This window comes from Echiichthys vipera (genome assembly GCF_963691815.1).
Source record: "Echiichthys vipera genome assembly, chromosome: 18".
In the NCBI taxonomy this organism is placed as follows: domain Eukaryota; kingdom Metazoa; phylum Chordata; class Actinopteri; order Perciformes; family Trachinidae; genus Echiichthys; species Echiichthys vipera.
In genome coordinates this window covers 12,941,659-12,964,370 of record NC_139843.1, presented here as the reverse complement: position 1 = coordinate 12,964,370, position 22,712 = coordinate 12,941,659, and the positions used below count along the sequence as shown (strand labels likewise).

The 22,712-nt window shown below is 39.4% G+C and overlaps 2 protein-coding genes across 2 annotated transcripts in view; one reads left to right on the top strand and one right to left on the bottom strand.

Annotated features, from left to right (window-relative positions):
- The window catches only part of LOC310960529 (IgGFc-binding protein), a gene marked incomplete at its 3' end in the record, with an annotated part of 41,243 nt that extends 32,058 nt beyond the window's left edge, over positions 1-9,185 (top strand). Inside the window, exon 50 of the mRNA XM_083932243.1 lies at positions 9,040-9,185. Coding sequence (XP_083788369.1) covers positions 9,040-9,185 — 146 coding nt within the window. The remainder of the gene's footprint in view (positions 1-9,039) is intronic.
- An 8,819-nt stretch (positions 9,186-18,004) lies between these two features.
- The window catches only part of ngfrb (nerve growth factor receptor b), a 29,596-nt gene continuing 24,888 nt past the window's right edge, over positions 18,005-22,712 (bottom strand). The window contains exon 6 of the mRNA XM_083933290.1: positions 18,005-22,037. Coding sequence (XP_083789416.1) covers positions 21,694-22,037 — 344 coding nt within the window. The 3' untranslated portion in view covers positions 18,005-21,693. The remainder of the gene's footprint in view (positions 22,038-22,712) is intronic.

Below are 22,712 nucleotides of genomic sequence, written 5' to 3'. Positions count from 1 at the left end.
TAGACTTAATGGCATCTATTTTAAAGTGCTCTTTATTAAAAAAAAGCATTTAAAATATATTTTAAATTAAGCACAAAAGTTATATTTCTCATATATTCAATTATAATACTTTTTTTTGGATTAAGTGGATTATGAAAAGTTGTTGACTTACTTGAAGTGAATAAAATACTGAGTAAAGAGGCTCAAATACATATTGATTTACATCAGCAAAGTGTTCATATGTGTGGAAAAGTACCTCTTTATTTAACAGCGGAAGTTAGAGTTTGGTATTTTGGTTGTTCTCTTGCAGGCAAAAGGATGAAAGCGAGCAGTGCTCCAGGCCATTTGACCTCCCTGCTGACCCTGCTTGTCAGTTTTCTGACTGCCAAAACTCTGATCTAGAGAGATCATATATAGGCGCACAAAGAGTAAATGTGAATATGACATATGACACCACAACACATTAATCAGTCAGCAGTCACTTAATCACAGAGCACAGTTTTAAGAATCAAGATCAGTTATTTTTCTCTGTTGTGATCTACTAAAAAAAGTTATAGAAGTTATGGAAGATCTAGAAATGTGTCCGGTAAATTACTCCTGATTTGTGTCCCTCTCTGAGGTCTAAAGATGTAGTCATTTTTCTTTTCAACATTAGAGGGCAGCATAAGGTTACGTATATGGCTCTTTTCATGAAACCTGTGTCTGCTGCTGTCGTCTTTGTAGTGTCATTCATGTTAATCAGCTATTTCCTCTGGGCTTTTGCAGTGATTCTTTATTATAATTAAATCTATATTTCCTTAGTGACAATCCTTAATATCAAGGTTAATATGAACGATTAAAGGTCCCATATTGTAAAAAGAAAGATTTCAATGTCTTTTTTTATTATAAAGCAGGTTGAGGTGTTTTATAAATACTGTCATGTATCACTACATGTCTGTATCAAAACCCTAAATCCAAAGAGAATGCATACAGCCTGTATTCAGAAACTGTGCCTTTAAAAGAAATGTCAGGACCTCTGTATGGTTGTGATGTCACCATATTTTACTGTATATAGGTAAAAAAAAGTGCTGTTACAGTACACTACAGTCATTCCCCAGCTGCTATGACAGTGCAGAGACATCGGGAGAACAGATGTGGGTGACCCAGAAACACTGACCAATCAGAGCAGACAGGGCTTTTTCGGGAGGGCGGGCTTAAAGAGACAGGAACTAAAACAAAATGTTTCAGACAGAGTAAACACAGGTATATTCAGAAACACACTATGAGAGCAGTACGCATGTAAACATGTTCTAGCAGAAACCCATAATACAAATATGAACCTCACTATATGGGACCTTTAACTCTGTATGTGTGAGATATGAATTCTTTTGACTGAATACATTTAGAATTTTTTTTTAATAGTGCAACTTATTTACTTAAAGTTTGACGATATATCTTTAAATTGCATAGAGGCATCTAGAAATATTAGTTAGTAGGTAAGCAAACTCCACTATGCTATCACAGTGATGTATTTACAGGACACATAAACATAACAATAACCACAATCCAAACCATTAATACAGGATGGTTCTCGTTTGACATGAAAGAAGCTGTCAGTGATAAAAAAGGTCAGGTTTCTCTCTTTTGTACTGAACCTCCTTTGTCGGGCTGAGTGTGTAGGCTGACAGAGCCCATGTGTCCCGTGTCTTCTCTTCGGGGGTGAAATTCATTATTGTCAGTCAACGTGTCCTCAGTCGTACGGGGTAAGTCTTACAGTAGACATAACACTTACCAGACACCCATAACATGTAATTTGTCATTGGTGTTGCCGTATGATACAGTAGACTTCAAAGAGGGGCACTATGTCCAATACATAGGCTCTACAGTCCACTACTGTCAATCCAGGTAAGTTAGGTGCAGATTATATTACAGATCAGGTTTCACATCTGTTGGCTTAATGGAAAAAGACTGTAGGCCACGTGTATAATATTATTAAGCAATTTTCACAGTCTACTACTGTACCCAAAACAGGACCAACACCCTTTTTATACTGTCTGTTTATATTGGAGTCATTGTTTGATCACTCCGTGTCTCTCATGTAATAGCCTAGCTCCTCTGACAGTGTACAAATGATAGGTTAATCCTATGGCTTATGTGGCATTTGCACGCTTTCAGAGTCAATGTGTGAACATGAATGCGAGTGAGAAACGGAGACTCGCTCACAAGAAATAATACATAGTACACAATGGAACTGATATCTGGAAGTCATTATTTAGCAGACATCCTTTGTTGAGAAAAAGCCTTGTGACGAATCTGATGTCATGCCCAGGCTTTACAGGAAACCATGGGCCTGAGCTCCACAGGATGACAAGGCAGGTTTAGAGTGGAAGTCCACTATTTTAAAGGTATACTTAAACTAGCAAAGGAAATTATCCTTAGTTCAAAGTTGTACGTACAGTTTGTAAAATAACTTAAAGTGTAATTCCAGCGCAAAATCATCCCATGGTCTTTTTCAGCACTTATACATCACATAAGCCATAGAGACAATTTTTTTCCTGAACGTCTTTTTTAACCACTAATACTGCTCAAAATAACACCAAACCTCTGCAGCAGCATGATAAGAGTCCCTCCACATAAAACGAAGCACCAATAGGCTCCTTCCTTTTGGATTGACTTTGGTAATCGGCTTGAATGGACTTTACTATGAGAGGAGTTGATACAGGGGCCAGTTAGTAAGTCTTTCAAAACACTAAAAAACTCTGGGTTCGCTAACTACATTGTTGTTGCTTTGTTTTATGTGTAGGGCCTCTTATCTTGCTACTGAATTTTTTTCTTCATTGAAAGAAGATAACGGCATTGAAGGCTTTTCTATATGGAAAAAGTTGTTTTCTCTTTTCTCCTGATTGACTTCGGTGAGATTATGATAGACAGATGGTTTAGCCAATCACCTGCCAGAGATTTTTTTTTAACTATGAAGCCCTTTATCTTCAGCTTTGTAATACTCTAACAGTTAATGTTGTTTAAAATATTTACATATTTTGACTTGTATTTAACAAGAGTGACAAGATGGGATCAAGATGGGACCAAAAATGTCAACTTCATCATGGCACTAGATGAAAAGTCATGGGATCATCAAAGTCATAGTTGCTGAGATATTTCAGTCTGAAAAAAAACGATGGACCGATCGACTAACTGACCAAACTAACATGACTTCAAGGTGCTTCAAAGAATCGGAAGCAGTGTCCAACCCTGATTAGTAGACTCTTTGTGAACTCTCTACCCTCAAAACCAAAGGTATAATGTATCTTCCTGAAATGCATGTGGTCCCTAAACCCCTCTCTGGTACCACATATTTTCTTTTCATTCCCATTTATTCTGTCTTTTCTTTAACTAATCTGTCCTGTATCTAATTGAATTAACTAAACAGTTCCTGAAGCTCCACAGGTTTTGTCCCACCTTTTTGAACCCATCCACATATGTCAACCTTAACAACATCCATATGTGGCGAGCCATAGTTTATCCTTTACTTGTAAACTGCTGTCATGCGATACCTTTATCATATTCTCCTTGATGTACAGCTGCTGTAGATATAAGATGGCTGGAAGAAAAGAACAAGCTGGTAATCAGCATTAAATTTTTAAGGATTTCTTTGCAACTACTCAAATATGTATTTCTGAGTTTAAATTGTTTATTAATATATCTACACAGCCATCATTAAAGAGTTTTCCTTTGTTTTGGTCTGATTTCCTTGCAACGATCGTCTACCAAACAGTTTCCAACTCAGAGCCAACAACCCAATACTCACTTAGGATCTGAGCTGTTTTTAGAAGCAAGCCTGGGAGTTTTTAGTCTCAGGAGGAAGGTAAGAAGAGACCCAGGATGACAAGGAAAATGGCGAGAGAGACGGAGAAAATGGTGGATGGGGAAGAGAGGGAAATATGAGTGATAGCTTGTTGACTTTTACAAGATGCTGAGGGCTTAGTGGGCTTAATTGGATTCGCTCATAAAGTCCCCTGTGTGGTGAGTTGCAGGGGTCAGGAATGGTCCCATCTGACGTTTGACCTCTCCTATTCCCCTCATGTCAGCACCACTGACCACAACGGAGCTCACAGCATAATTACATCTGAACTTGAGTCTCTTGTCTCAGATTCGGCCTCTGGGATTCTTTATGCAGAGATGATTTATGTGAAACAAGTTTTATTGAGTAGAAGTTTTACTTTGTTGTTTAAAAAAACCCATTAACCCTTGATATTTAACTCATTTTAGTTCGTACCAAGAATTTTAACTACACTTTAGGGTGTTACATGACGCCATCTAGAAACAAAACAATGTATTTAATGTTTTATGGGGTTCCATGGGCAAATAAGTTTGTGATATATTTTAAGATATGTGTTGAGAGGCCAAAAAGTGTCTCCTGCCAATCAGGGTTTAATAGATATTGCAACGTGTTCATATTGACATGACAACATTTTTCTTAAAGACAGCCATGTAAATAATTCAATCAATCATAATTTATTCACTAGAGGCTAACAGTGAGATATTACTGCTTTTAATCTGACATTTTTGCAGTTTCCAGAGCTGGCTTGCAACTGGCAAGTCAGTTCTATTGTTGTTACTATTGTTCTCTGGGTAGTCTTTGCCAAATCCTTACAGCAGGAGACATCAATCGTGGTGAAGATGAACTGAAAAATAGACATAATGACTGTATTTGGAAAATTAAACTTAAATCTTTAATTATAGACAAAAGCAGTTCTAACACTGACAAGCCCATTGACTTCCTGTGATCAGCAGGTATACTTGTAGGTATATCAACTCTGTGTGCACAGAAATAAAAAAAAAAAAAGAGACGTTTTGTTTGTTTTTCTAGTTGTTCACATGGCCTTTTGTTTTGATCTGATCTCGCTGGATAGAGAAATACCCGGCCTTCTACTGTTTCTGTCAAGGGTAATTCGATTTCCCTGGTGAATTCTATACCCCTGAGAAGGCTGGACAGTCAGGGGACTGTAGCTGCAATCCTAGAAGTCATGAAATTGACTTAGCAAACCATGTGTGAAAAATCAGCACTTTGTAAAGTGAAATATACGTACCGTGACTTTCATTCATGCTGTGTTCTTCGTGGATTTACTGTGACATTTTTATTCTCTGGAAATTACATCTCACAAGAGAGAAGAAATGCTGTTCATCATTGTTCATATTTTTTCTATTGTCCCATTCAAAGTCAAATAAAACCAAAAAGGAAATCATATCTTATTCTTCCCTAATAATTCCTATTTGCTTGCGGTCATGCTTATTCATCCTTAAAAATCCATTACATGCCATAATTATGATGTATATTGTTTGCTATCTCCAGAATCCATCCATTTGAAATATTAGATCAGAGGTCTAACAGAGCGCTTCCTTTTGCTATCTGCTTTTGCTGCCAACCCAAGACATGCTTCCTTTAGTCGTCAGACCTGCAGTACAGTTTTCAGTGAATCGCTAAAGAGTTGTCTTAAAACATATTGTCACTAAATCGTATTAAGTGTAAGTGTGCTGATACAGGAACAGGGATTGGACCCAAATGCAGACAGATAGCAGCAGGGTGATTTCAGTGATTTATTGAAAATAACATCCAAAATAGCAGTAGCTCCGGCAGGGAGGTAAAAAGCAGGCAAGTAACTGGAGGACAGCAAACAACTATGATGACAAACTGACAGAGGCCCGGAGGATCTAATCAGAGGGAAAGTGGGTGACTGAATGATGCAGGTGAGGAGGTGGGCGGTGAAACCAGGCAGAGCAGATGAGGGAAGTGGGAACAGGTGTGTAGATGGATGTTGCAGTCAGGTGACCGGGAAAGGTGGGAAAGTCTGGGAGCATCTGGTGGACAGATGGAAAATTGCAACTTGAAAATAGTCTGAGGAAGTGGGAATGAGGCTGAAGAGTAGGACAGAGACAAAACGTGACAGTAAGCAAAAAAAAAAATATTTACTCTTCATCCGTTGAGAAACCCCCTGCCTGCTCCCATATGATTCATGTTTTTACAGTGTTCACTACATGGAGCATCGGGCTTCAGGCTTTATATCCTTATCATACAATTCAGGCATCAGTTGTGCAGTATTGCATCTTGCTGCGTGAATCTGTGTTAACACAGTGTTGATAGGGGAAACTGCAATTTCTTGATTTTTTTGGGGAAAGGTTTTGTTCGACATTTTTGTAAATATGGAGGTCATTTGCTTTTTTTGTAGAGAATAAGATGAGAAGATCGATGACACTTTTATCTCTTTATGCTAGTTCCAGAAGCTAGTTAGCTCAGTGTAGGACAATTGTTAGAAAGAGGAGGAAAGGTCTCAAAAGGTAGCAAAATCCGACACCAAGCTCACTAAAATGAAAAGGGCATTTGGACAGAACCAGGCTACCTATTTCTCCGTTTCCTGTTTTTGTGCTAAGCTAACATGCTTCTGGCATTGGCTTCATATTTGAGTATATGAAGCCAATTTCAGAATATATGTGAAGTATGCATGTGTAGTGGGAAAAATGTAATTACCATGTCCAGCTGCCACATCATTTGGTCAGACCACATTATATGCAGCTTTCTGAGATTTTTCAATATACTTAAAATGCTTTTAGCTAATTTGCCTACATATTCTAATTAAGTTTATCCCAGGAATTAGAAGGCCAGAGGTTGATGGAGTGAGTGATGGACTGGACAAAAGATAATGACAACCCTCCTTCTTTCCTTTTCCACTGTGTCACCATATTCTCTTTCCTCCCCCTTACCACCACCACCACTTCACTCCCTCCAACAGTGACCATGGGCTGTTTATCGACTGGCTTCTTCTTCCTGTTTGTGGTACTAAGAGGTTGAAATTAGATCTGCATCGCTGAGGATTTGAGATAAATTGGGCAGCGGATCGGTTCTAACTCAATTTTCTCTTGGTTTCGGAGGGGGAAGAGGAGGACAGTTCGTCATGAAGCAGCAGACAGGATAACACTAGATTGACACAAACAAGGATGGGGTGAATGTGGGTCTGTTCAGGCTGTGATCATTCAGGGTTCGTACGATGATGTACGAAAAGAAATGCACAAAAGTTTGTGTGTATTTCACATATTTATAACTAGAAGTGAATGCACTGCAATTCGTGTGTATTTCACGCATTTATTTTGTGTGTGTAATCCATGTATTAAAATGAAGTGCCGTAGTATAAGACTGCTGATCTCCATGTAGGTCGGGTGGTGAATGGTTCCCAAAACACAAGACTTTTGCCTGGGCGCCAGGTGTTCGCGTGCCGGTATTACTAAGCCCAATGACGACCTAACCAAGTTGTTTTGATGCCAAACCTAACCGTCACCTTTTGTGTCCTAAACGTAATGAAACATAACTGTCGCAATCCACTTCCAGTTGCCTGCATTAATTATGACATCATATTTCGTAAGATATCATTTAAATTTTGCACTTCATTTTTCTTACAATATCCTACAAACCTGTTGATGAGAACACGTTGGTCTGTTGAGTGTAGGATGTGCTGCAATTAATGAGTTTTACAAATCACAGGACATATATTTTGATGGGTCAGCACAGGAGTTTCAGTAAGTTGGCACTTGACTAGGGTAAGGTATAGGGATCGTTTAGCCTTGGCCCATGCTATGCAAGGACTCATCATTGGCTGCATGCTGTCCTCCGCTGTGGTTCCCTCGGGTTGGCCCAAATGGCTGTAGTGCACAGGGGAAGTCGGCCGCTCCCATTACAACTCCCAGGGGAGGGGGGTTTGCGTCTTAGCTTCTTTGTACGGTTAGGAGTCGGGGTTTTGATCTCGCTCTTTTCACTATCCCACTTTGATCTGACTCCAATCCCTGACAGCCGATACTGTAGCTAAACCTGACACTCGGCGATGCCTCTGAACAAATCTGGAATGGGAAGAGGAGAATGGGATTGAGACGAACAGGGCTGAATGCCAGAATATCTGTTGTTTTGTGTGCCAGACAGACATGATGACCCTCTTGGTTAAACTCGGCCCAAGAGGTCACGGCCCATACTGAAGAGGAGGAGATCACCTGAGGGTAAACGAGTGTCCTTTTGATTTTTTTTGTCACTTTCAACTGTTCACATGGACGCATAAATATATATAAATATAACTTGGACGTGATGTTGATATGTGATTGTGTATCGGAATCTGTGTAAGGATTCTGTTCCTCAAGATGTGTAGATATTGTGGATAGTGTACAGACAAAACCAAATGAAGGACCATAGATACAGTAGGATTAATCTGTATCTTTAGATAAGGAATCTAATAGATTGTGATAGGCAGTGAGTCTGGCCTAGTAAAATCTTGGTTGAGCTACACAATAACGATTTCAGGTGTTGATGTTTTCCTGAATGTGTCACCTGTAAATCGTAACACAAAGCAAACGTGAGCTGCAGGATGAGTGTTGTACTGGACCACTATAACATGGAACAACTAGAGAGAGCTCTGTTTGTTTTCACTTCTGCTCAAAATAACCGCCAATGACCCTTTTGGCAAAGCTCTAGCTGAACATGTCCGTGTGCATTGGCATATTTAAGACACTTCGTCATCTCATCTTGAGGCAAGAGAACAAAGGGCAGTAACATTAAACTTGATTTATTCAGACAGACAAGGGTCTCATTCATTAAACACAATAGAAACCATGTAAAAAAAAGTTGCCAAAAGATTCTTGTGCTAGTATGGCTGCGATATAGTTTCCGTGTTTGCATTTGTTGTTTTCTGAACATTCTTCTCGTAACACATTTGTTTTTTTGGATCTGAGACTGAAATGTTATCCAAGTTTTAGGAGATTTCAAGCCATGCAAGTGTGTGATATTTAGTGCAGTATATAGTCTTGGATCAGGGGGTGTTTCATGCTGCAATCTACTGTTTGTGATTGAAGAACAAAGATGATTATCATTTCTGGTCGGGATAGCCCAACCTTCACAGTGTAAGGGGCCCTAAGTTTGCCCGGGGGTTTATAGTCTACTTTATTTACTGCTAAGTCCAAGCGCACCCAAAAAGTTCAGAACATGTCATTTTAACTACAAAGAGAGAGCTTAACTTTCTCATAACTTTGTCCCTGATCTTATTTCTGCAGTTCTGACAGCTGTATTTATCCTGAAGGGACGGGCCAGCCCTCCACAGGTGCTGCAGATGGGCCCCACCAGCATTAGCTGCAAAACTCTGCTATTGGCTGAGTGGTACACAGACATCAGCAATCCAAGCCTTACTGAATTAAACTGAAAGGAAAGCCTTTTAAACAGTGGATTACCAAAGATCCCTTAGGATACACAGGGGCGTTCAAAGACATTTGTTCTGTATTTTTGTGTGATGAATCAGTTGTCTTTCAACCATTCAGAAGGCGTGAAAACCATTCAACGAGGCGTGCGTCCCTCTGTGTATATGCTTAACCAAGCTTATCAAGTGTCACTGAGGTGTTTTGGGTTCCACTTATGTTTTCTTAGAAATACTCCCACTCTTGATTCTCAAAATCCCCAATGCAGTTTGCGTACATCACAAACAGACAAGCTGCAACACATTCTGCCTCAGGACAACACTAAAACTGATGTTGACCGATTGGGCCTCTTGTCTGTCATCACAGATCATGGACATACCTGAACAATACAGTGGAAACAACTTAGAAACGTACATTTGCAGGATTCTTCACCATGTAAGGTCATATCCTGGACCTTCTAACCACCAGATTCTTGAGCATTGTCACATTTTATGGGAAGTATTGTTCCCTGAAGGATTGCATTTTATTAAGAAGCCCATTTAAAACTCATTCGGGAAATTGCTTTATAAATTTGCATCCTTAGCATATAAACGGTAGACCAAAAGGATCACTTTTAACCTTTTACCTTTTAAGATTTTGGCATCTCTAGAACTATAAGTTCTTTATTCACAGGATGCTATGAAAAAATGTCTTGCCTGACTCGTACAGTATCAGTATCTTCATTACACAAAAAAAAAACCAGAGAGATGAAGTACCAAAACCCACAGGCTGTTTCTCTTTCTTGGATGTCGAGAAATATGTGGGAAAGGTCCATGTCATCCTAGAGAGCTGTATTATCTTTTGGAGTACAATAATCTGCTCCTGTGTCCTTTTTCCACATCCACAGTGCAACATTACATCACTCCTTTATTTAGAGGCCATATCAATGTGACATCGTGATCACCACTCTATACCTGCATTCACCACAGAGATGGCTGGGATTGAAACTTAAGCCTGTGTATTATATGAGATGCAGAACATCAACGCTTGTCCTCAGCTATTCTGGAGGCAAATCCGATTTCATGAGGCAGTATATGGGGACGGAGTTCTAGTTTCCTGTATGCTCCGTCCAGATAACAGATATAGTGGACAGTTCACAAATAATGCATGTCTTGAAGAAACCATCCTGTTAACATGTTTTGGCAAAAGCTGGATGAGTGCCCAGAAGACCTTCAGGTACAATGTTTGGCAATACGTTCAAAGCACTAGAAATCTTGGTTGGTAAATGAGCTCATTTGTTTTCTTAGGAGAGAGGACTGATATCTTCCTCATGTCTGTACCATAAATTTTAATCTGCACCAGCTAGTCTGGCTCTGTTTAAACACCTCTCACCCAAGCCCCCACAATAGTGTTTTCCTGGACTGTGGGAGGAAGCCGGAGAACCTGGAGAAAACCCACGCAGACACAGGGAGAACATGCAAACTCCACACAGAAGGACCCCAACCGGGATTCGAACCAGGAGGTTGCTGTGAGGCAACAGTGCTATCCACTCACCTCAGATGTATACATCAGCCAGATGGACGTATCTCCATCCCCCCAACGTCATATCAATGCCCTTTTTTGGTAAGAGGATATGAGGCAGAGACAAAATCTGAAAAGATGGCGACTCCTGTAGGTGAGTACGATTGGATCGAGTTGAGAGAAAAGACGTCAACGGAGAGGCTATATCCATTATTTTTTTTTTGTACAGTCTATGCTCTCACCACAGACTTGACCTGGAGTGGTTTCCAACTTTGAGCCAGAGAGCTCCCAACTACAGTTGAATCCACAGACCTTCAATGATAACATTTGAGAGTCCAATGGGGAACACTCCCTTTACATTCTCGTTCATTCACAATCTTTGTCTCCCACACTGTGGCTCCGACTCCATCTGCTGATTACGGGCGTTACACCAACAAGATTCTGTCACAGTTTCCCTTAGCCTATCACATTATTGCTGCAAACTTTAAATCTGCTCTCTGCTGCTGTTGTCATTGTCATTTCAGTGTGAATTGATACAACCCTCCCTCCACCCCATTCACCTCCAGTCTCCATCACATCCAATGCCCAATCCTGCTCCACATCCTTCATCCAGATCCCCAGCCAACTCTCTTCACCTTCTCACCACCACCAGTGTCTAGACCCCCGGGAGAATATTGTTGAACTAATCATATCATCACTGTGGGGTCTAATTACCAAAGACTTTTTACAATTCACTTATTGTGGTCGATGCTATTAGTTTACTCGCTTTACTATAAATCTCCCAATTGAAATAGCACCTGTAGAGTCACAAAGTCAATGAATTGACTCAGTTATTAGTTGCACAGCAGTATCTATCTAAAGTCTGCCAACATTAGCGACATAAGCTACTAATCATAGCAGGCCCCCGGCTGGGGAGGTGGGCTTTGTAGCCAACTTGACACATGCCAAACGGTGGAGTTACAACTTCTGTGTCCGATCACACATGCAACTGAGCCCCAAAAAACTTTCTTCCCATAGACTTATGTGACAACTGTAAGTCAGTGGATACATTTTTTTTGGTGTCACAATCCTTGATACACGTCAACAGACGCCTAACTCTTTTCATTTGTAAGAACATATTGTGCTGTTTTAGTAGTTGCATCATCTCTCTTTAAATTGTATGTATTTATTGTCAGTTCTCACAATATAAAGCTGTTCAGGGCAAGCACTCCTTTTCAAGCTCTTAGTACTCATACCTTTACTACCTCAAACATATTTTCATTCTAACACATGTCAATACTGCTCTTACTTTCTAGTTGAGACATCATGGATGTGAAGTTGTTACGTTGCTAATATTCTCTTATTTCATGTTAAGTGCTTACAAGGTTTCAAAGCTACTTTGACAGGCGTTTGAAATGTACATCTGGCTCAGAGTATCAGTGTCATTCAAGCAGTGTGTTTGTACCTGTAGGTGCAGATCAGGCTTTGGAGATATCATGGTTGTCTTAGTGTGATTGCTATCGTGCTGTAGATCTTTTTTTTTCTTTCTGTTATGACGTTAAGGCTCTGTTGGTTCAGTGAGTCACTTGTCAGGACAGACGAACAAAAGAAGGAGGAAGCATGTCCAAAATATTCACATGAACGTGATGAAGCAAGTCAACATTTTAAACAATGGTTCTGTCTGTGGTTGACGTATTGTTGATGTAGTTCCCACTAGATCAATTTTCTCTTTCAAAACTGTTTCCTGGGTGACATTCTTATGAAATCTGTGGCAAACATGAATATTTTCTAATGGCACAGCTGATGTGTGTGTACCACCTGGTAAGCAGATGGGACACAAATAGAAAAAGGGAATATATGTGGTTTTACATAAAATGCAATTAAACCAGTAAGGTTTTAATGACATTTTCCCCTTGAACCAACCCATGATAAACAAATAAATACTTTCTTGTTTGCTGAAAAAGCCACCAACTGGAATGCCTCGCCAATTACGAGCTTCCAAATGACGCTCGTTGAATTGTGTCAAATGGTCCTTATTTTGTCACTTCCTACTAAACACATTAAAGCTTCAACGTTGCCAAAAATGGAATGATTGTGGACAATAAAAGCTGTGCCTCTGCAAAGCACATCACCATCGTGAAGCTTTAATCACCTGATTCAAGGCCGCAGACATTTTATAATCCATCAGTTCACGACGTTTCTAAGGAATGTGTACTCCCATAATTCTAATGTTGGGTTGTATCTTCATGGTTGAATGCATTGTACATTGTTTTTGTATAAGTGTTACTTAATGTTGGATCAGTTTCATACTGTATTTGAATGCACTTTTGTGACTTTTTACTGCATTTTTCTGAGGGCAGTAAGGCACGTTCTGTCTCATTTTCATCATATGGCAGTGAAATAAAAGTAGGGGGACTGCGATAGAGAGTAGACAGGTGAAATACAATGCAGAGAATAGAGTTCATAGAAAAGAGAAGGGTTTTCTGAGGAGAGGACTGTAAACCATGATGCACCATCTTTAAGGAGGAGAAAGGAGAGAGGAAAAGACAGGAGGAGAAATTGTATAACAGACTGATGTGGATGGAGGTGAAAAATGGCTCTATTATAAGCCTAATACAATTTCCCTTGGTCCCAGAGGGACACAGAATGGACTCTCTGCCTCTCTATCCCCTCATCCCTCCATTTGTCCGGGCCGGAGATATAATTTCATCACTCTTCACTTAATTGTGCGCGTTGCTGGCAGAGGCTCACTCTCTGTTCCAGCAAACAGAGGCAGGTGGGAGAGGAGGAGGAAGAAGAGCAGAATAATAGAACAGAGTGGGAAACCACATCACTTCATTTTTATAGATGGACAGCTTGTAAAAGCGATGGGTTACGTGGTCCCCTCTGAGTAGCCAAGTGTAAACACCAGAACACAGCCAGAACTCTGTGCAGGATCTCCATGTGTCATACAGTATACAGTACAGGATGGATTTACAGTAACATGCAAAAACACCAAAAACACAAATAATGTCAACATAAGGTAAGTATTGCGTTTGTATACATGTGATTGATGTTTTAGTCAAGAGGAAATCAACCAAAAAGTATTTTTTTACAGTCTATTGGTGACATTTGATTAAAAACCTGATTTTGGAATGGACAAAGTCATGTTTAAATTCTTTAACATTGTGAATTAAAAAAAAACAACTACTCAGTTATGTTTAGTAAAAGATCGTATTTGGATTCCTCGCATCTGGAGCCCTTGCTTGAGTTTACTATTACTGTGAATGAGGACGTGCTGTAGGTGTTTAACTTTGTCAAGATTCACAATCACAGTCCTCTTAACAACCTGGCTTTTTGGTTTACCCTCATAAGTGTGTGAATGTTGCTGTATGGTTAGAGGAGAGAAACTGTTTCTGAATTAATTTGCTGTATTAGGAAGATATCCTTTCAAACCCAACCTTCAATGTACTGTAAACAGAACACAGATTGAAACCGACCCTCACATTCATGCCTGACAAAGAAAAGAAAATTGCTCCACCTCTATTACTTTGTCAGACACAGACCTTTGACTCCAGAGGAGATCAGTCACTTCTTCTCTACTGCCCTGTTCAAGAACACCATTTTGCTACTTTCAAAGGTTGCACCTTTTGTTTGATCTTCTGTTAAACTCCTCCATAACCAAAGAGAACACGTGTGCCGTCGTCTGGAATGATCTGCATCAGTTGTACATCATCATGAGCGTCTACTGAGAACCTTGGAGTGATGCGCCTTACTTGGTCGTAAAGATGAAGACACTTCTGACCTTTGACCTTTTGACCTCATCTCATGATAGCCTTTTGAAAAAACACTGTGCCAACTTGTCAACGTGTTCTCATGAATATTTCTGTACCAAATTCTACGAAAACTTATGCACAGAAATTCATGCGGAAAAACAGACTGACGGACCGCAGGACCAGACCGTAAGTCAAGAGACGCTAAACCAGAAGTGCAACAACACACAAAAAACAATGTTGTGTGACAGCTTTTAGCCAACAAGAGGTGATGATAAGGGTTTAGGATTGGAAGAAAAGCCATAATGGATCAGGGAAAAAAGGCAGCTAAAAATCGCTAAACCAGAAGTTCAACAACACTAAAAAAACAACGATTTTAGCCAACAAAAGATGATGGTTAGGGTTAGGCATGAAAAACACTTGGTTAGGATGTGAATTGGTTTAGTGCAGACCAAAATGGAACCTCGCTCCTCTGGCTTAAAGTCCTGTGTTTTGAGCCAGCCACTATCCCAACCTCCCTCCTGACCAAGCCACCATGCTATCACTATTGGGAATCCACACACAATAAATATGTGTAATACACACAAGTTACTGGGCATTACTTTTCGTTGTTATATGTACGAAAACTGCATGAGAATAGCCTGAACTTGTATGGTACGGTATGAGGAACAAAAGGCAGAAGACTGAGGTAAAGTATTTGACTGTACCATGTATAATATACTGTAATAACTTACATTCTCATTCTCATCTTCAACCCTTTATCCGGGGTCGGGTAGTGGAGGCAGCAGGGGACCCCAAACTTCCTATGACTTCTAATAACTTACATGGAGTTTTTAAATCTGCTTCTGACTCTTCAGCCTGGCTGTTTTTTTACCATCCAGTCAGCATTTCTTACCATTTCAGGTTCTGCAGAAATACTTGTGTATTGTGCTGTTATTTTGTGCGAGACCTGTGGTTTTCACATGGCAAAGGTTTCACAACCTCACATTTCTGGACGGTCCAGAGGGAGTCCTGTTTCCTCGTTCTCACTTTATCCCAGAGGTGATATGTAGAGTAAATAAGCTTTATGTTATTCTGAGACCACACTGAAACTGAGTCATAAAACTGACCATAACATGTTGTAAATTAGCCAAGTGAACTGGAATTATCACCTTTTCTCCATTCCTCTAAGTTCATTTTGTCATAGCTTTTTGTTCTTTATTTCAGGTGTCTTTGTTTTATTTTGTTATTATCCTCTCTTTCTGTCAATGTATTTCTTTCTTTTTTTGTGATTTTTACATTCAACATAAAACTTTCTTATATACTTTGATCAACCTAATTCTTAATATAGCTTATTGGGCTTTTAAATGTACTGTATAACAGTCTAATGTTATGCATTTATCATTTTATTCAACAAGAGAATTCATTTGTTTCAAAGTTTCAAGAGAATAAGAAGCAGCATTAAAGCTAAGTATTCCTTAAACGGTGGCTTAATGTTTTAAACATTAAATGTAACCTTGTGACATAATTTAGCCTTCAAATTCATCTTTTCAGAATAAACATCATGAGGAAGGAATCACCTAAGAGGAACTTACGTAATATAATGTATATCAGCATGCAGAAGTGTTCAAGATGATGTAAATTTGCCACTAACATTATAATAAATAGTGTTGCTCTGCAGACTTAGCAAAGATAACTTTTCACTTTCAACTCTTCGCTCTGTTCCACATGAAGCCAAAACTCAAGTGGTCATTTAAACTCAACAAGGCCTATCCTCTTTCACCACCACATGTCACTGCACACATGGTTCCCTTCCCACATCAAACATTCCTCACTAACGACTCACTGGAGGTTAGCAGCAGTTAGCTGGAGAATATGTTTTCCATTTGAATCACGGTTCACTTAGAAACTGATCCTGGGTACTGCGACCGGGTCAGAACCTGTTGATGCCAGTTCTGATCTGAACAAGCAGAAACGGGTCTAGATGGAGTTAGAAAGAACACAGGGGAAAGACTGTTGCTAACTTATATCAAGTTTAATTGGATTGGGAGCCTAGTGGAACAGGAAGTTTGACTTTCTCATTACAAAGTAATTGTGGATGGTTTGACTGTATTTTTAATGGCATTATCTGTCTGTCTGTCTGTCTGTCTGTCTGTCTGTCTATCTATCTATCTAAAGTTTTTATCTCCCTTCTACCTCTTTAGACTATTTCTTGTATTTCTGTTATATGCTAATTTCTCTTCTGGTAATTAATAAAGTCTTAATCTTTTTTAAATGGCAACATCAATTAGAATTTTCTATGGTACATATATGAATTAAAACAAATAATAGTTTACTTTTCAACCCTAAGGCACATTAAACCGTCACAATATTTTCACACTTCTAATACTATTGCTTGTTTAAGCCTAGAGTGACATAAAAGTACAAAACCAGTGGGAACCTGTGCTAACATGTGTCATTTCACACACCATTACCTTGCCGTATCACTCACCAGAGTAAGTCTAATTGCATTGACAGGCTGTTTTTTTTATTGTCATAGTATTATATTGCTGTTGCCACATAGGCCACACGCAAAGCCATAATTCATGCAGTCAGTTTGATGAAGCTGAAGAGTCATCCTACTTTTCCCCCTTTTCAGTCCCCCCTTCCTCTTCCATCCCTCCTTGGGCTGCAACTGTTGAAGCTTCCAGTAATCAGTCTGTCACATTTGGCTTGGATTACATGTCAGAAGGACTTTAGTGGCCTTTGAGGAAAATGCACAGACCTTCTCCACCCTGAGGGCAAAATACAAAAGGATCCAGGGCACAACCATGAAGCTCCAAAGTGTACAATATTAAATAAATAAATATGCTATTAAATACATAATCCACATGAACCAATACATTCTAAATAATCTTTAAAAATCTATATGGTATTTCATCCTACTCTATTATATAGCAGCCCCTAGTTGGTTGATTCTTTATGGTAAATGGTAAATGGACTCGTACTTATATAGTGCCTTTCTAGTCTTCTGACTACTAAAGGCGCTTTTTCACTACTTGTCACATTTATAATTTCACACAGACATTCACACTGATGGCAGTGGACATCTACATACCATCGAATCTAGCCATTCATGCCACATCTACACTCCCATGCGCAGGACGAGGAGCAATTCAGGTTTCAGTGTCTTGCCCAAGGACACCTCTGTCTGAGCTTTTGTTCCTGTGGAGGCAAGAGCAGCCTTTCCAGCAGTCTTTTTATGTTCCTCGAACCAACACTGTGTTTGGTAAAAGTGCTTTTAAATATTTAGCACCCCTACCTTGGAATAAACTACAGGATCATTTCAAACTGGACTTCCTCATTAGCATAGACCATTGTAAAAGCAGGATTAAGGACTTTTTAAATACAATTTGCACGGATCTGCTTTTTTAGTTTTAATGCTGTTATCATGTTAAGTTGTGTGTCATGTTTAGTTGTGTGTTGTTTTGGTTTTAAATGTGAAACGTATGTTTACGCTGCTGTCTTGGCCAGGGATCCCTAAAAGAGATGTTACATCTCAATGGGAATATTCCTGGTTAAATAAAGGTTAATGAAATGAAAATGAAAATGCATTGTTGCATTGGATTTAAGAGCTTTATTATTTATTGGTTTTACTGCTTTTCTGGTGGAATTTTGTAAATTCACATTAAGTATTGTACAGTATATGTATTAGTATACAAGGAACATTCAGTATTTCTCAGATCTGTACAATTCAGTCTGGGTGCACTGTCGGTCTTGTCACCATGAGCTACATTCAACAAATTTTCATGAACAGGTCCGTACGTATGATATCGTACGAAGAGCTCCGCACAAAAATCTGTATGATATCTTACGATACAAACACCAGGGCTTTTAAAATACCTTATCCTCCAAACACAGCCTTTAAGCCCCCATCCATCCTCAAATCTCCATCTGACTACTTTGTAATTATCAAGTGCAATATCATGACCTGTCCACTTAAGTTGGGTTTACTGTAGCTATACATGCAATTCAATGTGGTCACTGTTACTCAATTCAATCCCTCATTTCTATCAATTCAACTAATACTGTCCAAAAAAAGCCTCCATCTTCAGAAGCAGTTCACACCTCTGAAGATAGTCTTGACTGAGTTATAGTAATAAGGGCTTTCAGGGTGGGCATATGCAGTAATGGCGATTATTGAAAGCATCTGTCAAGTATTCTCTGTCCTGCTAACTGCTAATTTACCATATTTAATTTTCTATAACTTTTCAATTAGTCCGTCTGTCTGATACTGCTGTGGTCAGCAGTCAGTTAGCTTAGCCTAACATCATAAAACATGGAAACAGGGAAACCGCTAAGCTGGCTCTGTCCAAAGGAAATAATCTGCCTCCCAGCACCAGACTATTTACGTTATTGGTTTCCCCTGTTTCCAGTCTTTATGCTAAACTATACTAGCCAGCTGCTGGCTGTATCCTTATATTGAACATCACATATTGCTCTTATCATCTAGGCCTAACTCTCTGTAAGAAAGCTAAGCATATTTCCAAAAATGTCACACTGCAAAATGTTTGACTTACTGTATCGGGCGATCAAATCAGTGTATTATAGTGTTGTAAAGTTGAGTTTGGTGGCAGGTGGTGTTTCATTAGAGCCTTTCCAGCTCCGATTAACCTTAAATGTCTTTAAATTTGTGTCCCCCATTAATGTTTGGTCTTAATGACACACTGCGTAAATACACAGTGAATGATTTGTTAATTGTACTAGGCCTATGTACCTCACAAAGGCACCTACCTTCCTTTTGCCCTTTTTATGCTTTTAAACTAGGACATCATTGATATTGTAACGTCTCATTCACATACATTATGTACAGTAGAGCCTTCTAGGCTTTAACTAAAATAAAAACTAGAAAAAGACAAATATTTACAAGTTAAAAAAAAAAACCAAATAAATTGTACTTACAAAAACAGCTAAAAACAACTAATGTACAACATCAGCGAACACCTGAAATAGTTCCCAGGCACTTGTGATGCAAAACAGACATACATAATTACACATTTAAGTACTAGACTCTAGAACAATAAGAGAAACATAATACAATTTACAGTTGTTATTTAGGAATTAAAATACATAACCCGTAGAGAGTAGAGTGAGAATACCTTCATTTAAAGTAACACTACAGCGAGAAGCTCAATATGCTAGTGGTTAGTAACAATGTACAATCTGTACCTGAAAGTAACAGATGAAGTTGGTGATAAAGGTACGTTTAGTATAGTAAACTATTTGCTCCTTCAATTATTTCCCCCCCAAAAGGAAGAAAACCAATAGGTGCTAAGGGTCCTCAGTTGGCAGAATAATAATATCAACATAATAAAAAAAATAAATGAAGTATGCTTTGACAAATACAACCCAAATAGGTGCAACACAACATGTAAAAAGCACATACCATGCCATCAGGAGAGGAATGCATGCTTAAACATAAACAAGCTGATTAACACAAGTGCAGAATCCTGGGTTTCACCTTTTACATTTAAGTAATCCAAAACTTTTCCGCCGTCCCTCAGTCGGATCATCCCACATCCTTTGACTTATGTCTCCACTGACTTGCCTTTTATCCAGAGGTCATTGTTTCAAACAATGAGGAAAGAAGACACCCTTTTTCTTTTTTCTCTGGCCCGTTTAACTCTCTTATTCACCTGTTTGAAGGATTGTCAGTTGCAAGAATCACTGCTTTGAATAAACACAGTGTCTATAGAGGGTGCATTTATATGTGTTATATTGATGTAGTGACACAATCATACAAGATACCCTGAGAAATAAAGGAAAAAGAGGAAAACACTGGAGTTTTTGTTTTGCATCCTGATTATTCTGTATGCGTTTTTTTCAAAGAGTTGCTAGTTTTTGCATGCTGTTAACTGTTAGCCATCTATATCACACATTGCAAATTAAATGGATTTTAGGCATTTAGGCATTCAAAGATACAGATGAACCTTATATTGGCTACTATAATGAGATTAAACAACATATGGTCCCCTCTTGAGAGTGTCCCATACAGTATATGGCAAGATCTGAAGTTGTCTGTGTCATCAACGACGATTAAGAGTGTTAGTGTGTGTGTGTTAGTGTGTGTGTTAGTGTGTGTGTGTGTGTGTGTGTGTGTGTGTGTGTGTGTGTGTGTGTGTGTGTGTGTGTGTGTGTGTGTGTGTGTGTGTGTGTGTGTGTGTGTGTGTGTGTGTGTGTGTGTGCAGTACATGCATGCATGGTTACATACTGTAGGTCTATGTGTGTATGTACACTGTATGTGTATTGTGTGCACTTGTCTGCCTATGTACATACAGTCTACATAGTTGTTACTTTTGAATTCCACGTCCTTCCCTTTTCAGGGTCAGTTTGAAGGGGTCTGTGTGGGAGCTCCTGTGTTATGCAGATAGGTCTGAGCACATAGAATAGTGTCTCATGTTGCCTCGGTCAATGGCCCACCCCACACAGACCACCTATTGGCAAAGTCCAGCCAGCAGTTCTTAAAGCACTTGTCGGAAAAAGGAAGAGTCTGCAGAAACCACTTAGTTGAGAGTAATTCCCCGTGTGCTGTAGCTTAATGTCTTAAATCAGTTACAAGTATTTCAAATAAGATAGCTGGACACTTTGTTTATGCCGAAATGAGAACAGGTTCAACGTCCAAGCATCCTTCCTCAGGTTGTCTAACTTGGCATGTAAATAATGTCGCTTGTCAGGTATGGTCTCCAGACGTTTGCTCCTCTTTGGTAGCATAGATTTGTAAAGTAACATTTAAACACTGGCTTATGAACACTATAAGTAAGAGACAAACTGACTATGACTGTTTAAGAATAAAGATGCATAGGGTCTAGTTTTATGAATGAAAGAGCCAGGTCTCCGCGTTTAGTTCAGTTCTAAGCCTGTTGCTGCTTCATGGTTATAAGTCAGGAGACACTAAGTTGGATGTAAAATAGTACCAAAAGGCAAGTGGATATCAGGGCTCAAAAATGGAAATCTTATAGACACTTTCCTAACGCTTTACATTGTGTGGCTTTTAAAATGTGAGAAAGAATGATTATAAGCACATCCTGATGGTTAAGTGAAGGCTTTTGTTTTGATTAGTTACGTTGATATTCATTCAGGTGTTTTACCTAATCTCTCCCTGTCTTATTCCTCGATTAAACATGAAACTATTCTTCAGGACTCATGATTTTTGACTGCTGGCTTCATGAGGGAATAGCTTAAAGCATTTTTAGCATCAGTTATACAGTGAGGGAGGCCATAGAAGAATATTTAAGGTTAAGGTTGTTTGCTCACTGTTAAGCTTAAATCACACCACAGAAGTCGCGGTGGGCTTTGCAGCACTTGGGCTTAGCACCAGACTCTGGGCGATGTCATTGCGGTTGATCTTGCGCAGCGCCGTGCACAGCGTGTCGATGCTAGCGCAGTCCTTGCTCGCCCAGTCAGACAGAAGAGCGCGGACAGGATGCTCTTCCTGTTGGAAGGTGGCGATCCGCTCCTCCTCGTATCCCAGGAGGCCCGCCAGGTTGCACCAGTCGCTGTCCTCCATGTGGTTGCAGTGATCTCCTTCACTGCCGCTGAACAGCAGCTTCTCGACTTTCTCTCTGGTGTGGAGAGGAAGGAGCAAACAGGGCTCTTCATCCACGGTGACAACTGCAGAGGGGAAAAAAACAAGGTCATTTCATTATTTGAATTTTTTATTTGAGTATATTTAGCTTGGTGTGATGAAAGAATACTTAAATATTTTATTAAAACGTCAAAATATTCTGAGAAATCCCCACAAATTACTCTCTATAACCGACTAAGGAAACACAGTAAGGATTCTACCTACATCCTGTTCATTTGTAACTACTTAATTACTTTTAATTACTACCAAAAAGGAAGTGATGGGGGCATTTAAATAGAGCATTTGAGACAGAGGGTGAATGCCGGTATATTCAGACAGACCATATGAAAAAAAAATATAGTATTAACCTAAAAATGGGCATAATATGGGACCTTTAAAATAGCACTGCTATTTTCTCCTGCTTGCACCATTTTTATTTTCTTCCATATGTGCATAAGCATGTTTCAAAAGTCCTGAATTCTCTGAAACTGGTTTGTCAGGGCAGGGCTGGAAATTGCCAGGGGCACATGGTGCAAAAAAAACCCAACAACAAACAAATAATTCAGCTCTGTCAGTGTTGTTATCCAAGTTTTCTGATTTGCTACAGTAAGATAGTAAGTAAAGGTCGTATTCAAGGTGATGCCATGAAACGATTCATTCCAGAGGGGAAATGGGACAGCTCAGTGTTAAGTCTGTACGTACATTCACAGTAACCCATCAGA